At 39.9% G+C, this 18,368-nt stretch overlaps 1 protein-coding gene across 2 annotated transcripts; it reads right to left on the bottom strand.

The window, feature by feature from the left end:
* Positions 1 to 600: 600 nt before the first annotated feature.
* On the bottom strand, positions 601 to 17,674 carry LOC308386993 (cullin-5). 2 transcript variants are annotated; one of them, XM_080866865.1, is made up of 19 exons: positions 17,619 to 17,674; positions 14,253 to 14,362; positions 14,064 to 14,163; positions 10,482 to 10,658; positions 10,239 to 10,380; positions 9,065 to 9,210; positions 8,756 to 8,836; positions 8,014 to 8,152; positions 6,726 to 6,856; positions 5,425 to 5,532; positions 5,278 to 5,342; positions 5,067 to 5,199; positions 4,637 to 4,768; positions 4,308 to 4,431; positions 3,612 to 3,787; positions 3,010 to 3,171; positions 2,756 to 2,874; positions 1,813 to 1,936; positions 601 to 1,658 (listed from the first exon to the last, which is right to left on the bottom strand). In XM_080866865.1, the coding sequence occupies exons 1-19, from the start codon at positions 17,640 to 17,642 to the stop codon at positions 1,464 to 1,466; spliced, it is 2,388 nt and encodes a 795-aa protein (XP_080722991.1). In that variant the 5' UTR covers positions 17,643 to 17,674; the 3' UTR covers positions 601 to 1,463. The 2 variants fall into 2 exon arrangements, with proteins under 2 accessions (XP_080722991.1, XP_080722992.1); XM_080866866.1 differs by having other exon boundaries at positions 8,059 to 8,152.
* Between the last annotated feature and the right edge of the window lie 694 nt (positions 17,675 to 18,368).

The raw sequence follows: 18,368 nt of genomic DNA, 5'->3' as shown, positions 1-18,368 counted from the left end.
CAAACTAGCAACTGATCCCAGGAAAGTCTGGGTACCTCTGGGCTAAAGTAAACTTGCTGTAGTGCCAAATTATAAGAGACACTTTGTGTGAAAACAAAACAACTGGCAGTCTATTATAAACCTACCCTGCATTCTCCACAGTCTCTTCCTGCTTGGTTACAAGGTGTAGCTTTGGGAAAAATGATTCATTGATAGCCTCTTGACACAGAATGGAGGTTTCTAGCATAACTTCACCTACTTCCTAGGTTCGTTTAGAAGAACCAAGGGTCTGAAGAGGTCGAGGCTCTAGCAACACTTGCAGTATAAACAGCAGCTTTATTACTTGACTAACGCGTTTTGGCTTGTGGTGCTGATCAAGTAATAAAGCTGTTTTTTTTTATCCTAGTTTAGAGTTGCTGGAGCTTCAACCTCTTTAAAGCTTCTATGAACAAAATATTTGAGTGAAGGAAGCGTACGCTGCTCTTAGCTCTGCCTGGAAACAGGCTTGTAAATGACTCCAAATATACCTCAATTGAGGGCAATTAAGAGGATTGTTAGGGCTTCCTTTTAAAAAAAAGAAATCACCTAAACTGTTCATGTGATGAAAGACAAGCCTACATGTTGTTTTATAATAAGGTGCTGTTTATTTCATCATTTCATTATTCACATCTCACAGTACACTTTCTTATAGCTTTGAATTGTAGTTTTTAACCATGTGTAATACTGACCTCAGCCTCCTCTCCCAGGCTTCCTGGCATCACTCCCACCTCTGTTCCTGGGTACATTTGGTCGCAGGGACTCGGATTCTAACTTTTTACCCAGGGCCAGAGGCTTGAGGGAGTCTGGAGCTGGCTCTAGATTGTTGTCTGGTTCAGTCCTGCAAACTGTGAAGTGCTTATCTTGTTTTGTTTATTTATTCACACAAAGTCCAGATTAAGTGTTTGATCACTTTAACTGCAGAGAGCCGCCACCATAAACAGGTTATAGCAGCCTTTGAGGGACGCGGGCGGCGCTTTATTCAACGTTCAGATGATGTGGATTTGGCATGGATTAAAAGTGGACTGCAGGTATTTTGAGTTCCTCGGCCGTTTCCTGTCAGCATGCCTTCAGAAGTGTGCAAGCACTGAGCAGGAGTGTTATAGTGGCTGCCCCGATGATGCACCACTGCATCACAAGCAGACCATTAAAGATTAACAGCCTCATCTGGACGGCAGAGGAACCCCGCCGTAACTAAAAATACTTATGATCACTTGGTGCAGACTCCCACTGCAACTGGTCTTTGTTTTTGTTTTTTTATGTCTGTACAACTTTAAGGCAGGAAGTTGAATTTTTTTAAATAGGAGTCAGTCTTAAAATTCATGCCTCCCTGCACAGGATTTTTTGTTTTTTTTAAATAAAGGACGGGGAGCCTGGAAGTATTCTAGTGTCCATCAGGCCTGATCCACTGAAACCAAAGTCAGAACAAGTCGTCCTAATGTGCTCTGCTATGCCATGTAGATGAAGGTGTTTATATCCGTCTCATCCCGCTTTATGTACTTATGGTCTATCAGCCACTCAATCTGCTCCTTGATCATCTTCTTCTGTGGTAAAAACATGTTCTTTAGGATTTCCACCAGCTCCGTCTGCAGCTGAGCGTTGTTGATGCGCTTCCTCATCTTCATTATTTGGATGATGGCCTCCTGGACGTGAGAAAAGGAAAAGAAGAGGGTGGAAAAATAACAAAGCAGGTCAAGAAACTGCACTGTGAGGCTCTTTATTCACAGTAGGTGAAGTTCAAAACAATTGAAGATACACCAGCCTCTCCACCTGCATGCTGCGAGCTCATCTCTGTACCTGTGTTCTTAGTATCCTGAGCTGGACGATGCCCTCGTTCTCCTCCTCTCTCATTCGCTCCGTGGTGAGCTGCAGCCGACCGATCAGGTTGATCTTCCCCCTTTTCTGAACCTTGGAATTTTTTCTGTAAAGTTGAATTTGAAAAATAAATGCCCCGGGTCAGCGTATGGACCTGTGGTCTCAACTAAGATATCTGGTCTGCAGTGTGACCAACTATTAACACCATCATCACTGGTCTGTTCGCACTAACAGCAGTGACGCAGAGAGGCCCGGAAGAAGCTGCTAGTTGTCCAACCCTGCTTACCTAAGCTATTATTTATTTAATAGGTTTTTATTTATAATAATATTATTTGTATTACATTTGCATATATTTTTATATTACTTATTATTACTAGTTTCAAATCACAAAAATGTTATTAGACAAAAACTCTTTTTTCTCATTTATATAATGCATTCTCATTTATCACTGCAACAATTTCTTGCGTTCGTAGAAAAACTTCATAAAAAATTAAGGGAGCCTCAAGATTTTTGCATAGGGCTGCACATTTAAAGCACATCTAAGATCCTGTTCTTAAAAACAAAAGTGTTTTCAAATTAAAAAGAGAATGAAGTGATTTTGAATCTGAAATGTTCCTATTTTTGGAATATGATAATTTCATTCAATAACCTCTCAGCATCTCTAGTGTCCCTCAAGTACATCTGATGCTATAAATGTGGTAAAAGCTGAAACACATGCACAGAGCTAAACTTCCAACCACTCAAAAGTTATGTAATGGATTTTATGAGTCATTTGGAAACAACAGAGTGTGCAAAATTATATTTCTTCCTCACTAAGACCAGACTGTGTATTAAAACTTCACAGAAAGAACTAAAGAGGCAAAGTTGTGAATAAGAAGAAGAAGAAGAAGAAGAAGAGAGGAACAGGGTGAACGTGATCACTTACATGAGAGAAAATTCCTGGTTGACATAGAATAACGTTCCTTCTGCAAAGTCTTTTGGCGAAGACACTGCCGGGTCATAGAGCAACACCTGCCTCTTGAGTTTGGGAAACGCTACCAGAGACTGGGCGAACAGAGAGGTTTAAGGAGGGAAACAGAAAATCTTGTATTAATCAAACAAAAGAACAAACTTGTTTGTCTAAGACGTGGTAGAGACAGTCATCTACAGTTCACAGGCACTTTTGTCCTCGTTGTTTACCCAGAGAGTGCGCCGCAGCTCTGCATCGGGCAGCTCAGTGGCTAATTTGAGGTTTTCAAAGCTGATCCGCTCCCTCGGTCGCTGGTTCCAGGCAAACAGCACCGCCAGCTGGAATGTGGTCACCTCCAGGTCATACTGGCCCACCTCGTTCTTAAACGTTATCTGGAGAAGTACATTTTATTTAGATTACTAAGTTCAAACAATAAAGAAATAATAGATCGCGGGAGGAGTACATGTGCACGGTCGAAACTCTCCTTTGTAAAAAGTTTGAAGGAACTGCCTGGAAAATGTTCAATACAGAATTAATATGCTAATGTGGTCACCTCAGACACACACATGCTTTTCTAACCTTGGGAAAATAATCAGAATGATGCTGGTTTGAAGGGACAGGAGCTGATTAGCTTATTTCAGACAGTGGAGAAGTGGAGAAGCTGCTGAGCTCAGTATTAGATAAAAAAGGATTATTCTAATCTGTGAAATATGCAAAGCTGCACCAGTGAAAGTTTTCCAGTAAACTGCTTTGGCCATTACAGTAACTGGAATGGTGCAATTTCACAGTTAAGTTGCTTTTGTGAGTTCTTGTGCAGACACGTTAGACTCACGATGCCGTTGGACATGAGGTGATGCCAGTGAAGCTTCCTGCCACTGTGGTTCTTCTTATAGAAGTCTTCTACCTCAGGTATCAAATCCTCCAGCTCCGTAGGGAGAGACACAAAAACCTTCTCGCTGCTCCTCGACCACGCTCCAGCATTCAGGATCTTTATGTTGACCGAGTCAGCTGCAAGGGAGCGCACCAACATGTAAACCAACAGTTTACAGTTATAGCACATCCCAGTCAAAAGTACACATTACTGCACCTTGCTGGCTGAAACCAGCTACTAGTTAGCTTAGCATAAAGAAAGTCTTTAGGCTTTTGTGTTATCTAATGTTAAAACAGTATTTGATGTCTGTCTATTTTGAACACTGTGCTCACTGTTCTCGTGGAGGATGTAGATTGCAGTGTATTGAACTGTAAGGGAAATCCCCTTTGGGGTTGTGTCTCCTCCCAGTAATTTACATGTTATGTTACTTTTTTATTCTACCCAGAAGACAAAGTCGTAGGGGTTAGCTGTTTCCCCCATTTCCAGCCTCTATGCTAAGCTAATCTACTGCTCATTAGTCTTTGTGTTTAGATTATACATGAGTGACATCAATCTGCTCATCTCAGTGGAGAAAAGCAAGAAAGTAAAATGTACTTGCTTCCCCAAACTATCAAACTCTGTCATCATTTTATTAAATAAAACATTTTCTGACTTTACCTGGTAAAGCAAGCTTGTTATGTTTATGCATTTCTTTGAAGGACTGGTTGAGGTCCTCCGACACCTTGATGTCTTGGAACATCCTCGCTAGCTTGTTGACATAGTCAGCTGGCATTCCTACTTCCTGTTTGGACAAATGACATCACAGTAAAGATTAATCAATTAATCGTGTTACTAATTGTGTCACAAGTTCTGTCGGTGATACTTGTGATGATAAATGAAAAGGAGACAGCCCCAGATGTCTCACTGATGAAAACATTTAGTAAACAGAGTAAGGTGAGCTTCATAGAAGGAAAAATAGAAAGTAAATGTTCCCCGTTAGCTCCTACCCTGAGCCACTCCACCATGTTCTCCTCTATCTCGCTGTCGGCTGAGATGTCCAGGATGAGCCGACGGGTCAGGTGGGCTTTGTGGTAGCGCATGAAAACATCTTTGTTCTGGACATACTTCAGGACTAAAAGCTGCAGGAAAACCGATAAATAAATTTAAATAAACACCGGTTGGAAAGGACTCAGCAGCGACTTTCGGTGTTTGTTGCAGTTTCTTGAGAATTCAAACACGTAAGAATATTTTTCTGAGTTGGCACAAATTTGTTGAGGTTATTGCTCTTTACTTCTTAACGTTCCAATAAAGTCAGAGCTTGCCTGTTTCATGTTCTTCCTGCATGTTCTCTCAAGACTTCCAGAGCAATAACTAACAGTAGATCAATGTCAGATGCAGGAACGCCATTTTAAAAACTTACAAGAACACTAAACTTACCACTTCCTTGAGCTTGGCCTCGATCTCTTCAGAGGTGAGCTTCTTGCTGAGTGGAGTCTTCCTCAGGAGCATGTCACAGTAGTTGGCTAGCAGCTCTGGACACTTGGACTCAGGCTGAGTTTTCAACCCTACCCTGTAAACGCAGGTGAGGAGAGACGAGTGTAATCAAGCTGTCATTCGGAGCTGAAGTTCATGCAGGCAGCTCTCTTACCCTTTCTGTTTCATGGGAAGCTCTAATTTAAATATCGTGGCATCATTCACAACCGCTTTATAGGCCTGCAAAGAGGATTGAAAAAAAGTTCTGAGGATATTCTAAGACAGGCACCCTACAGTTACAATGGAACAAAGTGTGACTCACTTTGTCTCTAGCAGTCAGGAAGCGTGGATCATCCTGAAAGGCCTCTTTCACCAGTCGACTGAAGCGGTTAAACAGGGTGAGCAGCTGCTCCACGTATTTCTCTGAGTCCTGCAACAAAGACCCGATGGTGCAACCACTCACTGAGATCAGGATAAAAGTTCAGATTTACATTAACCAAGCTCAAGGTCCACAAACTTACAGTACGTTGAAATTTTATCTACAGGCCTTAAATTTTATAATTTAAGCATTAAAAATCTAAACCGTTAAAAAAGGGACCATAAGGACCACAAGGACAACCTGTAATACCAGTTACAAACAGGTACAAATGCACTATTCTTAAAATTAAAAACATTTATAAAAGCCCCCCCATCTGGTTCATTTTCACACTGCACAAATTATGTAGAAAGCAATAAACTTACTCCCTGACAACACCCTTATAGTGTTTCTTAAAAGAGAAGGGACATACACTTTGAGGCCAGTGGTACCCCTCAGCCTTCGAGATTTTTTTCTTTCAAAATTCCAGGTGAATATTGCATCCACAAGATTTTTAGAAACTTTACCTCTGGACTTGAGGTCAAGTTCAAACTCGTCTGAAGTTTTTAGTAGATACACCTATGGTATCAGTTTTAAATTCCTACATCGCTTCAGTCTCGAGTTATCGCATTCACAAACTTCGATGTCCATGGTGCCCACTTGGCCTCCTGGCAGGGTGACAACAATACCCTCCGATGGGGTATCTAAGGAGTCCAAGGATTTGTGTAGATTTGGTGTACCACATCTAAATTTCTAAATTAATTTATTAGCATAAAAAGGACTGAGTGTGAGACGAGAATTTTTCAGCTTAAACAGAAGTGTGGAGGTGTAAAGTGAGGAAAATGTTTTGCAATATTAAAAAAAAACAACCAAAAAATAAAAATCTAACATGTTCTCTGTTAGCGCTGCGACAGACTGGCAACCTGTCCAGGGTGTACCCTGCCTCTCGCCCTATGGTAGCTGGGATAGGCTGCCCCCCCAGCAACCCTGACAAGGATAAGCGGAAGAAAATTGATGGATGGATGTTTAGTCTTCATGCATAAGATTAACTCATCTGCTGCACACCCATTTCTTTTCCCAACCCCAACGATCTCTCTCTGGATCATTATCAAGCTGGCGTTTTGATTAATAAGAATGACGGCATCTCAGCATTTACTGCTGTCATTGAAACGCATCTCGATGTTAATACAAACTGTAATAACCTGCAGTCTATTCTGGCTAACCTCCCACCATCACCAGTGTGGCATGTTTGTCTGTGCGACACTCACAGAGGTGATCGTCTCCGCCGACGCTACCATATCGGCCAGCCCAGCACTCATGATGTGCTCCTCCAGGTCCTTCAGCATGGGCTCGATGCCGTTGGGCACTTTGTCCATGAGAGAAAACATCAGGTGCAACTCTGTGGTGAAAGCAAAGGCATCATCCTTGCTTTTTAGAAAGACTATGACTCAGAGTTATGGAGCAGTCAACAGCAAGGAGGTGGGCAGACCCTAAAACAGATGATATACTGCAAGAAATAACTCTGTGATGCCCCAGTCTTTACCAGAATCAATACAACTTGAAAAATTAAGACTGAACTAAATCCCTAAATGTGCATTTCTGTACTAGTGACATGTCTCTAATGTTCATTTTGTAGCTACATTATAACACGAGCAGAAGACGAGCTACTTTAAAATCCATTATTGTGGAAGGCCTTTGTCAATTTCATGAATTAAACCACACACACACACAGATGCATTAATAATACGGATGGGTGGTTAATGCAGCCCAGAAACTTGACAGAGGTCTTAATCACGAAACAATTCTCCAATACAAACTTTTATGTATTCTTAAGATTTTCCATATTGGACATTTACATTGAAATCGTGCAAAATGTCTGGAAGAAAAATGCTACATAATCTCTGGGTAGGTTTAATGCACCAGGATGTGTTCATCTACAGTGAACAGCAATGTGAGCAAAAGAAAAGAACAAGATGTGATACCAGCAGCTAAAATATCAAATTGAAAACTAAATGCATCTGTGGCAACGAGCACAGACTACCTTTAATGTATAAAATTATTATTGTGATATAAAACCTCATGAATAAGTCTCAAAGCTCGGGCACAGATACAAGACTTGAAAGCCTTTTATTATTAAAAAACAAACAAACAACAAATTCATGTCTGAGTAACGAGTTTCAAATCCTTATTTTTGTTTTACTTTAACCTGAACAACTTCTGCACTTCCTGCACTCAGTCTGTGTGTTTTCAAACCAGCGCGAGAATCAGTTATGATCCACTGAATACCTGTTTTTATTAACGTCATGAAATTTAGTGTATACTATTTAACCAGTCCCCCCCCCCTCCCCCAAGTAAAAGCTTTGGATCCCACAGGACACTCAGTTAGAACATCGAGTGCTGTGACAGACGGATCTATCGTGACGACCTTCCACCTCACACGTCGCCTTCTGTGTAAACCTCCGACTTCGTTTTAGATTAACGAGGCTGGTCATACTATCACACAGGGATGTTGTACAGATGCAGAGAGATTTGTTCAGGCTATTTTCTAGTGCAAACCTGAGCTGGCTGAGCCTTTGGTGGGAACAGTCCTGCCGTACTCACTCTCTGTCTCATTTCGTTTGATCATGCCCGGACATTCGGCTAAGATGGTCTCCTTGAACGATGTTACTAGCGCATTGACGCAACACTCCATTAACTGCAAAGATAAGCAGAGGCAAAAACACTCAGAGACAACACACGTGCAGATATCAGAAATCAGCATTTTTGGGACGATCCTTCAGCACTGTCTTTCCAAGAGTAAGAGGAGAAGACCAAACTTGGAATAAGCCCATCAAGGAATAATAATAAGAGGAAACGTGAAATAGGCTTTGCGTGAAATAACCCAAAGATTAAAGTAAAAGGAAATATGTGAAAGGAACGCCTGGCCACATGGCACCAATATTCACTATACTACAAACAGCAGTTTGTAAAAACAGTAAAAACTGCAGTTCAAGGGAACTTGAACTGCTACATACTCTAAATATTTATTTGCAATCTTTTAATCACACAAAGTAAACAAGGATATTTTAAAAATATGCTTTTTGTCTTTGATTTCTGGGTGAAAATCGTGAAATATGGCAAAAACTGGCACAATATTTTTTTTTTTTTTTTTTTTTGGAAGTGGCACAATATTTTTTACTGTAACTTGAAAAAGAAGAAAAAGCTTAAAAATTAAATAGAATATAAACATTTAGAGACCACAGAAATTGATGTTTATGTTTACACAATTTCAAACTAAAACAATGGAGCTTATACTAACTGCTTGTACAGAGTTGCAGTCACGTCTCGTCTCTAGGTAACGCAGGGCACGTTTCTCCTCTTCCCTCAGCTTCGAATCAGCCTGATGAAAATAAAACATATATATGCAATATTTATGCATGTTAGAAAAAGCTAAAAGCAAACATATAAAGATGAAAAGCCTGTAAGTTTTAAATGTTTATAGTTGGTATTTCACAAATATGGGATAAATAAAGGTAGTTATACCAGCAAGTAAACAGTGAGCAGCAGTTCCATTAAAATAAACAGAGAAACTGGGAAATCTGTTTTCTGGCCCAGGAGTGTTACTCACATATTTCATGTAGTTTTGGACGCCGTTCTGCTGGAGGTAGGCCGGTGCTTGTGTTCTGTAAAACCTCTCAGTAGAATCCATATACGCTTTTTCAAAGTTATCCCTGTAGATCTGCAGCTTGTCGTCGGGGTTGGAGCACAGGTTTACTGCTCAGGACAATAAAAATCATCACACAGTGAGATACAATACAATTTTTTTAGCTTGAGTGACTCAAATGTTAGTGTTAAGTGGTTAAAAAAAGTAGTACAAAGGCTAGACATAGCAAGACTGTTGATTTGCATATCTGTGGTTTTTCATATTTTTCTCTTCCTGGTCCTGTGTTTTTTTAACAGATGGTGATGAATTACATTTTCTACTGCGCTCCATTTTCAGGGCTCGCAAAATTGCTAGCCCGATGGGCAGGGCTGAGATAGATTTTGGTCGCCCGACCAGAGATATCGCTAGCCCCGGGACGTAGGGCTAGTACTCAGAAATCCTTAAGTACTTCTGAAAAGTTTTTGTGTTTTTCTGGAAAGGCAGCTAATTTTGTGTTACTTTTCAAGTGTTTTCATCATTTCAAATGTTAATAACTAAAGACAGTATTTTGGATTTTGTCTCACTTGGCCTCTTGGCCGGAGTTTATTCAATAAAGAAAGAAAGAAAGAAACTGAAAACTGAGTTTTCGAAAATCTCCACCCCGGCAGGAGTTTTAAAAAAATCTGTTTTCAGTGAGCAAAAACATTGTTTACGTCTGGACGAAAGGCCCAAAGGCCCAAACGCATAGAAAAAGCTGCGTTTTCAAAAATACCCGAGTAGGTGTGGACATCGCCGTAAAGAGTTAGTATGTTTGGTGCATTCAGATCATTGTTCTGATTGCAAAAGCGAAGAAATACGAAGAAATGAGGGGTGACTCAAGACTTTAGTATGTATAACACAAAGAGTATTTCCGGTAGTCCAAAAGGTGTGAAGCAGACCATCTCCAGTTGTTGTGCATTCATAAACAATGTCTGTCATGTAGAACAGGAGGCCTCAGCCTCAATACCAAGCTGCTGAAACCAAAAGCTACTACGCTGTCATTCACGAGCAGTCATATTTTCTACCCTTTCTGATCTATGACTGGACAAACAGAACCTTCAGACGTCGCCTGCAGGATCCAAACAAAGGCTTGAAACAGGTGTGTCTCAGTTTTTCTCACCGTATGACTCCCGCACTCCGATGACCAGCTGTGAGTCAAAGGCCTCCCCCAGCCTCTCGGCGTGGACGAGCTTCATGGCACTGTCTTGTAGCCTGTTTTTAATGTTGGAGAAAATGGACTCGTTCCATGTGTCAAGCATGAGCTGCAGTGAGCATAGAGAAAAAGTGTTAAACACAAACATGCACACTGACGAATGTTTCTTTGGATCACAGTAAAAAGACAGAAACAAACAAACCCACTCACCTTGCGGACGATGCTGTCCTCCATGTTGGACTTCTTGTTGCTTCCTTGCTTACCCATCAAAGTGATCTCCAGCTGGCAGAAAGGTTTGGGCAGAATGTCACACTGTGTGAAGAACTTCCTCCACTCCACAATGTACGCCTTCAGCAACGCCGTGTCATCTTGGTGACTAAGCACCCGCTAAGAAAAGGAGAGAGACACAAGTTAGGGTCAGTTTGCACCTGCAGAAATAAATTGGTAGCCGATATTTAAAATTAAGATACACCTTAAAGAATCAGCACGAACACTGATGAGAAATTTAAACTGATGTCAGAACAGAAAGTATTTTTTAAATGTCTGGAGAAAAAAAACATAGCCTGTATCTATCATTCAAACAGACACAGATAATTTGAAATCTCTGTCATAACATTCATCCAACAATTAATGGAGCAGTTCCCAAAACGGTCAGCTAACAGTAGGGCTGAACGATATATCGCATTTGCGATAATATCGCGACATGATCAAGTGCAATTTTCTAACCGCAAAGGCTGCGATTATACTCTGGACATGTCCAAATTCATGGGCTGCATCCTCCTGAGGCCGCATTTGTAGACCGATTACGTCACAGCAACGTGCCGAAGGCTGTCCAAATTACTACCATATCCCAGAATTCATAGCGCGGCCCAGCCAAACTCCAGTTTCCAGCAATGGCGGCCGCTACTAAGTTTTAAAATTACTCATACTAATCTTTCTGGGTCACAAAATAAACTTTTAACATATTTTCAGGCGAGAAAGTAGTTGTGTAAACATCAAATATCTGCTCGGTTTATCAAGATATCCCATATTTGCAAAAGTGCTTCGACGTTTTCAGAGGCGTCTGCTACCCACCAGCTCGACAGCTAGCCGGGACCTCGAGGGTTACTGATGCAGCCGAGAGCGGCACAACTCCCGGCACATCATTTTCAGATCACCGCGGAGTTTCGCTGCTCGGGTTAAACGTAATATATAAGTCACTTAGACAACCTAAAAATGTTATTGTTGGGCTTTTTTCAGTGTTTTGTTTGTTCGTGAGTAAATCGGTTTGGCTGAGATTAAAGTTATTAGATTAGATAAAATAAAACTTTATTAATCCCCCGGGTGGGTTCCTCCTTGGTTTTCACACAGCTGACTAAACGTCAAACAGAAAACTTATTAAACAGAAGTATGAGACAGTCGAGAATTTACACCAGTGTCTGGTTATATTTTAGATAGCAAGAAGCAGACGGCCGAGTTTATTAAACTCCACCGAGACAGCGGTGACGCTAATCAGAACTAGACCGTCCAATTTCACGCCTTTAAATTTTAAAGGCGTGTTTGTGTGTGTGTTTATACAATTGCTATTATGTTTGCACTTTATGTGTAATGTTACTGACTGCAAAGATCAGTAAGATGTGTGTATTTTTTATTTATTAGTTTTATTTATTTAATATTATTTTTTAATTGAATGACTGTCTAGTAGTTCACAGATGTCGAAAAACTGAGTGTGGTAAAGCCACTGATTTTTTTTATGTATATTTCTGCAATCTGCACATTGTACTGACTTTCATTTTAATGTTTACACCAGGGTTCCTTGTCAGCACTTTATGCTCAGATGTTTGTAAGCTAAAAATAAATTATTGTGTATGTTCAAATATACTGTTGTGATTGAAGAAGTTAAATAAAAATGTCAGTCATCAATTCATGCATCACCTCATGTCATCATAACAGAGGTCTGTCTTCCAGGAAAGAACAGTTTAAAATTAATGTAATATAGTATTGGCCATACTATATGATGTATTGCTTGTCTTTGTTTAATAATACAGAAGACAAAGACCTTAAAAAATAATCGCATATCGCATCGCAATCGCAATATTGGGGCAAAAAATCGCAATTAGATTATTTTCCATAATCGTTCAGCCCTAGCTAACAGGTAAAAAAAGGAGAACTTACACAAAACTTTGGGGAACAAGTTGATAAATCTCAGTTTGAAATTGAGACTAGGCTAGATTTTACTAAAGTTCTGTAATACTTATATCTTTTAAGTATTTTTATTACAAATGCCACTCCATATTAGAGAAAAAAAAATCTGTTAAAGGGAAACCTACTCTTTAAACGCTGGATGGAGGAACTCATTTCAGCGTGACTTTAAAGCTCTGAGTACTAGAGAGCAGAATGCCGTCCGGCCTGACCGGGTCATCTGTCAGGGGAAGTTGGCTAATGTTGGACGATGATGCTGCCAATTAAGCATAAAGGGGACTCTCAAAACCCAAATGTCCCTTCTGAGAGAAGAAAGAAGCAGTTGATCTTCAGAGGACTGTGTGAAAGTGTCAGCTAAGGCAGTGGGACCAGGTTTTTCTGCTACTGTAAAGTAGAAGCAACCTCACAAATAACTGAAAGTCTATGTGTGCTGCAAAAATGATCAAAAGAGGAACTCATGACATGAATCTATTTTGTTCATTGAAACAGGGGCTGTACAACAAAGAAAGCTTAAATTATAAAATATATTTTTTTCCATATCTAGCTTCATTTATTCCAACAACAGCAATCAGACTAGCTACAAGCAGACGGACGTGAAAGATGCAACAGTGGCAGCATGTCAACAATCACAACCATGGACAGGTGTAGTGGCCGCAGAGTCACAGTCACACAAAACAGTGGTCTGAGATGAGAGGTTTGCAATGGTTGCTTTGAAGAAAGGATCATTTGCTGTCAGTTGTCTTCTTCAAAGCATCTTAGGTGTGTCACAACGGAGTTAAAACACCAATAAGATGCAGTCGGTCTGCTACTCATCTGTGACTGAATGAGGTTACGTTTGCAATTATATGCAATCTGTCTACGAAGATAAAGTGATTAACTGTAACAAATTGACAAAAAGTGCAAATTTGTTGCTGTCTGCATCCACAGAAATTCATGTCAACTACTTATATTCAGTGTCCAGCCAGAACCCCGTAGATACAAATCAAAAATTGCTCAACAAATAATGAAGCAGTTTCTACAATACGGCAATTTATTGTGAAACTATAATGTTGCTTTTATACAGGAATATACCCAGAATACAACAAGCTGAGTGGAGTCCACGACTGCAAAGAGACCTGTTGCAGACTCAGATTGATGGTAATGTGAAGGCATCTGTCTGCATTTACAAATTAGACAGCAAACCTTTCCCAATCTGTGTGAGAGTGACTGCAGTCAATATAAGTCAAACTGTGACTGTTTAAAGACATGTTGCCTCCCCTAGGCAACCTGTGCAATCACCTTGCGATCAAAAGTAATTGTCTGGGATCGAGGATATTTGCTCGTTCAACCTCTGTCTAGAAAAGTTCAGTGTAATCACTAGGAAACTGCCCATTCTTCCTACTCACATAGCCACAGTAAAGGAAGATAAAACTACAATATTAGAAAAATGCAAAGATGTTAAACAGGAAGGCTTTCTCATCTACTCAGATAGATACAAAAACATTTACAAAACGCTAAAATAAGTCACAAAATATACTTGAGTGTTGGGTAAGATGCTTGTATATGCTGTCCAAGCAACATGTATGTGTAGGAAACACTGAACTTAAATGAACTGGAAGACAAAAAGCTTACTGCTTGTGCTTGTTTGATGAAATCTAATATGTCCTCTTTGAGGGCCTGGTGGATCTTAGCTGGACCTTTGTCGTCCCACAGGCACACAGCATGGACATCTCTGTAGAAGCAAAAAAAGGAGTCACATCATCACATCTAAAAACCAAAGCCTAAGGTGAAAGCGCAGAGGTAGAGTCACCGAAAACTTACGAGAACAGGTCAAACCACTGTTGTTTGGTGACGGACTCTTGCCGCAGGAGCTTCAGTACTATGGGGCGCATCAGGTCCCATTTATCTTCAAACTGAAGGGAGCCTTTGTTCTGGAAACAAGCAGGAGAGGAGAAGAGTCAAATTATATGACTCACTAAAACAAAACTTTAGGGTGAGCTACAACTCAACATTAATCTGCTTTCAAACACCTGGCAATTTAAGATTATTTATATGTATATATAAGTTTCACTTTCTCAGCTTTCTGTTTTTCTCTGTGAAACTTTCTCAGCTTTCTGTTTTTCTCTGTACAATGACAAAATTTTGAGATGGAGGTTTCTTTTTGACAACACAGATGAAAGGGAATGGGAGGCAGTGAGAGGAGAAGCAGAAATGCAGAATCTTCCCCACAGAGAACAATCACTTGTGATGACTTATCAAAATGGACAAAGCTGCCCCTCCTCAGCCACAGACTAAAACATGACTTCACGGGCCGACCATAAAGCCTGATTTAGGAATTGCAAAACACCATCACCATTCCTGGAAAACTGCTCTGACCTCAGTGTCCTGACAATACGTTTTCAGTGACAGAGTCTTTGTCTTTCCCTGGTAAGCAGAAAAAGCCTTAATATAGATGATCCAACAACAGGAAGTCTGAACCTTGTACTTCTGTACCACATATAAAATCTGCAAGTAGGCTAAATCTGCATATCAGATCCTCCCTGTTTCTTAACAACAAAACTGTGAAGTCTGTTAACTTACACACTCTGACTTAAATCGGCTTTATTCTTATATTGCTTTTCAGTTTTACTGACTTTCATTCAGTGCTCTTCCCCTCTCTTCTGATTGGTCAGATGCTGCCAACTTCACCTCATAACTAGAGTGATAAACTCTGTACTTATCGAGTTGTGAAGCAGATTTGTGTGACCACTCAGCCTGATTGATGATGTTAGGTGAAGTGAAGCCAGATAAGGAAAGATATCTCAGATGTGTTGAACTTGTTTTGCAGTGGAAACCCCAGGAAGCTTAAAGGACTGGATGCTTGTTCAATTCACAGTGTTAAGATTTGTACAAAAAGTCAAAATAAAAGCATTTGGATTTTAATTTAATCTCAGCTGTTTTTCATTTTGATGGGTCATATAGTGACTCATTCAAGACACGCTGCGGTGCTGATGGACTTTTGATATGTCTGATATTATTAATGCCAGTGCTGATATTGATTCAGTCTGCAGTGTGTTAGCTTTTTTGTTTCTTTTTTGTTATATATCATTCAAAAAAAAAATACATAAAAAAAGACAAGTTTTTAGAGTGGTAATTATTGCACAATGACTTGATAATAGTGCAAATGAAATAGACTAAGGTTAGACTACCAAAACTACCATCTAGTTGCACAGTTTAATTTGTGGCTATATAACATTTTATTACTTGTTGATTACCTTGTGCGGGTTCTCTGCATCAAACTAGTTTAAATACCTTTATGATTTTAGTGTAGTTGGTCACAAATCCTGGGATCATAACAACCCTAATATTTAAAATAATGCGGCTGATCAACTATGCTAGTGTTTTACTGTTTTTTTTTAACCTCTTGTGCCAAGGAAACCAAGAAAAATAACTGATGTGACAAGAAATAAATATCTGCCTCTGACATTAGCAGACATCAATCACCAGTATATCACGGTTTCTCTGGCAATCATCAAAAGAGTTTTGGCCTTCCCTACAGCTGGACCAACCACCGTAGGTACATACAGGCTATTCCAGTTTCTTACTTTTTTGCATATTTGTCACACTTCAATGTTTCAAATTATCAAACACATTTTAATATTAGAGAAAGATATTTGATATAAGATCAAAACCTACCTGGCCCTATATGAAACAGTAACTGCCTCTTAAAGCTAATAACTGGTTGTTCCATGCTTGGCAGCAAAAACTATAATCAAGCATTTGTGATACCTGGCAATGAGTCTTTTACATTACTGTGGAGGAATTCCTCCCACACTTCTTTGAACAATTGTTTTAATTAGGCCGCATTGGGGGGTTTTCGAGCTTGAACGGCCTGTTTAAAGTGAGTTCAAAGCATCTCAATTTGATTTAGGTCTGGACTTTGCTTAGACCACTGCAAAACCTTCATTTTATTTCTTTTTTTGAGCCATTCAGAGGTGGACTTGCTGGTATGTTTTGGATCATTGTCCTGCTGCATAACCCAAGTGAGCTCGAGTTTTAGGGCAAAAACTGATGGCTGGTGATTCTCTTTTAGGATTTTCTGGTAGAGAGCAGGATTCATGGTTCTACCTGTACAACTTCCTGAAGCAGCAAAGCAGCCCCAGACCATCAGGCTGACATCACCATGTTTGACAAATACTTTATCACACAACTGTATGTGGCCTATTTCTTGCTTTTAATTTGATTAATATGCACAAACACAGGTTGATCTCAAAATAGTCTGCATAGCTTTTTTCACCCTCTGGTGTCCCATTTCTCCTTTTACCTTTCACATTTTGTATTTGGATGACCTTTTGTTGGCAATAAAATAAGAGGAAAACAACGAATTTTCTTACTTTTTACTAGATCATTTCATAAATGCAAGAAAACATGGCACTATGGTAAAGAAGTAAAAAGCTAAAGGACCAGATAATCATAAACAGCTCACTGCAGAGTGGTCACATGTAGCAGATTTAATTATTTACACCTATCATTAACCTTGCGTGTGAAGGCCTTCATAATAAAGATCCACACAGATTCTGTTTTGGTCAAAGAATGTTCATCTGACAGTAACTGTTGAGAATCACTGAGTTATTTCCCTACTGAATAGACAGTTGTTGCATAGACTGCTGCTGTCACTTAACTATACCTAGCCTTCAGCTCTAGCCTGTGTCTGCTCACATCCATAGGTGTCTGACAAGCGAAGCTTTGTTAGCGAAACAGCAGCTGAAGATTACAGGAGCCACCAGAGCAAACAGCAGCTCCAGGCAGCCTTTAGCTTGGCTGCAGATTCCTGAGCCACTGACAGGTAGAGGATATGAGACCTGCACCCAGCGCGCGCACACACACAGACTGTGGTTGTATTTTAACGCAGGTTCATTAGAGAATACATCCCTGTGACTCTGCAGCTCCCCCGTATCTGCCGTTTCCCTTCACATTTAGCAGTGTTGTAGCTTTTCTGTGTAGCCAGCTAAATCACTGATAAGTGGCTAATGTTAGCCAGATGCAACTTAACTGCTCCACGCTGAAGTAAACACCGACGGGACGGCCGTAAACGGGTGCAGCGTGCTGTTCGTTAACACCGGAGCTAAACGCCCACAGCACACTGCACACATGACAAGCAATTCCACGGACGCTGAGTACAAATAATTGAATCGAAGTGGATCCTACCTTTAGCAAATTAGACGTCGCCATGTTCCCTCAACTTATCCTCTCGTAAAATCTCGCGCGAACAACAAGACCTACGAAGATTAACCTTATCGAAATATCGCTGTTGTTAGGGAAGCTTTTGTTTTTTAAATAGAAATGTTTTAAGGACAAAAGTATCATTTTAACCACTTTCTTTTACATATAGATGTACTTTATTAATATGTATTAATAAAGTAAAATTATTTTTGTTTATTAATATTTACGTGCATTTATTTACGTTTTTTGTTGTTCCTTAAAGCTCAGCCTATGTCAGAATGTCTTTTTGTGGTGCTCATTTTACGTTTGTTGTATAATTTATTCTCACCTTCATTAATAACAGTATTTAACAACGCTCTGTAGTGGAACGTTTATAGTATCACATAAAAGGTTTATTTTTAGTTACAGTTAGTTTATAATGTAGCCATTAAGAAGTATTACTTGTTAAAGTATATGTTATGGTTTTCATGTTTCCTGCACTCTCCTTCTCCTAAAACTGTTTTGTTTATTTTTATGTTTTTGATTGTGTGTGTGTGTGTGTGTGTGTGTGTGTGTGTGTGTGTGTGTGTGTGTGTGTGTGTGTGTGTGTGTGTGTGTGTGTGTGTGTGTGTGTTTTTCTTCTTCTTACAGCAACATTAGTGTAGTAAGTGTAACGGAGGCTTTGATTTTATTGTCATTCGTAAATTGTTGGGAATTAATCCACAGTGGAAGTCTCATTTTAACAATCAATTTTTG

This window comes from Rhamphochromis sp. 'chilingali', assembly GCF_963969265.1.
Source record: "Rhamphochromis sp. 'chilingali' genome assembly, chromosome: 19".
Lineage (NCBI taxonomy): Eukaryota > Metazoa > Chordata > Actinopteri > Cichliformes > Cichlidae > Rhamphochromis > Rhamphochromis sp. 'chilingali'.
Note: the sequence above shows the minus strand (reverse complement) of the source record. Positions and strands in the feature narration are given on the sequence as shown.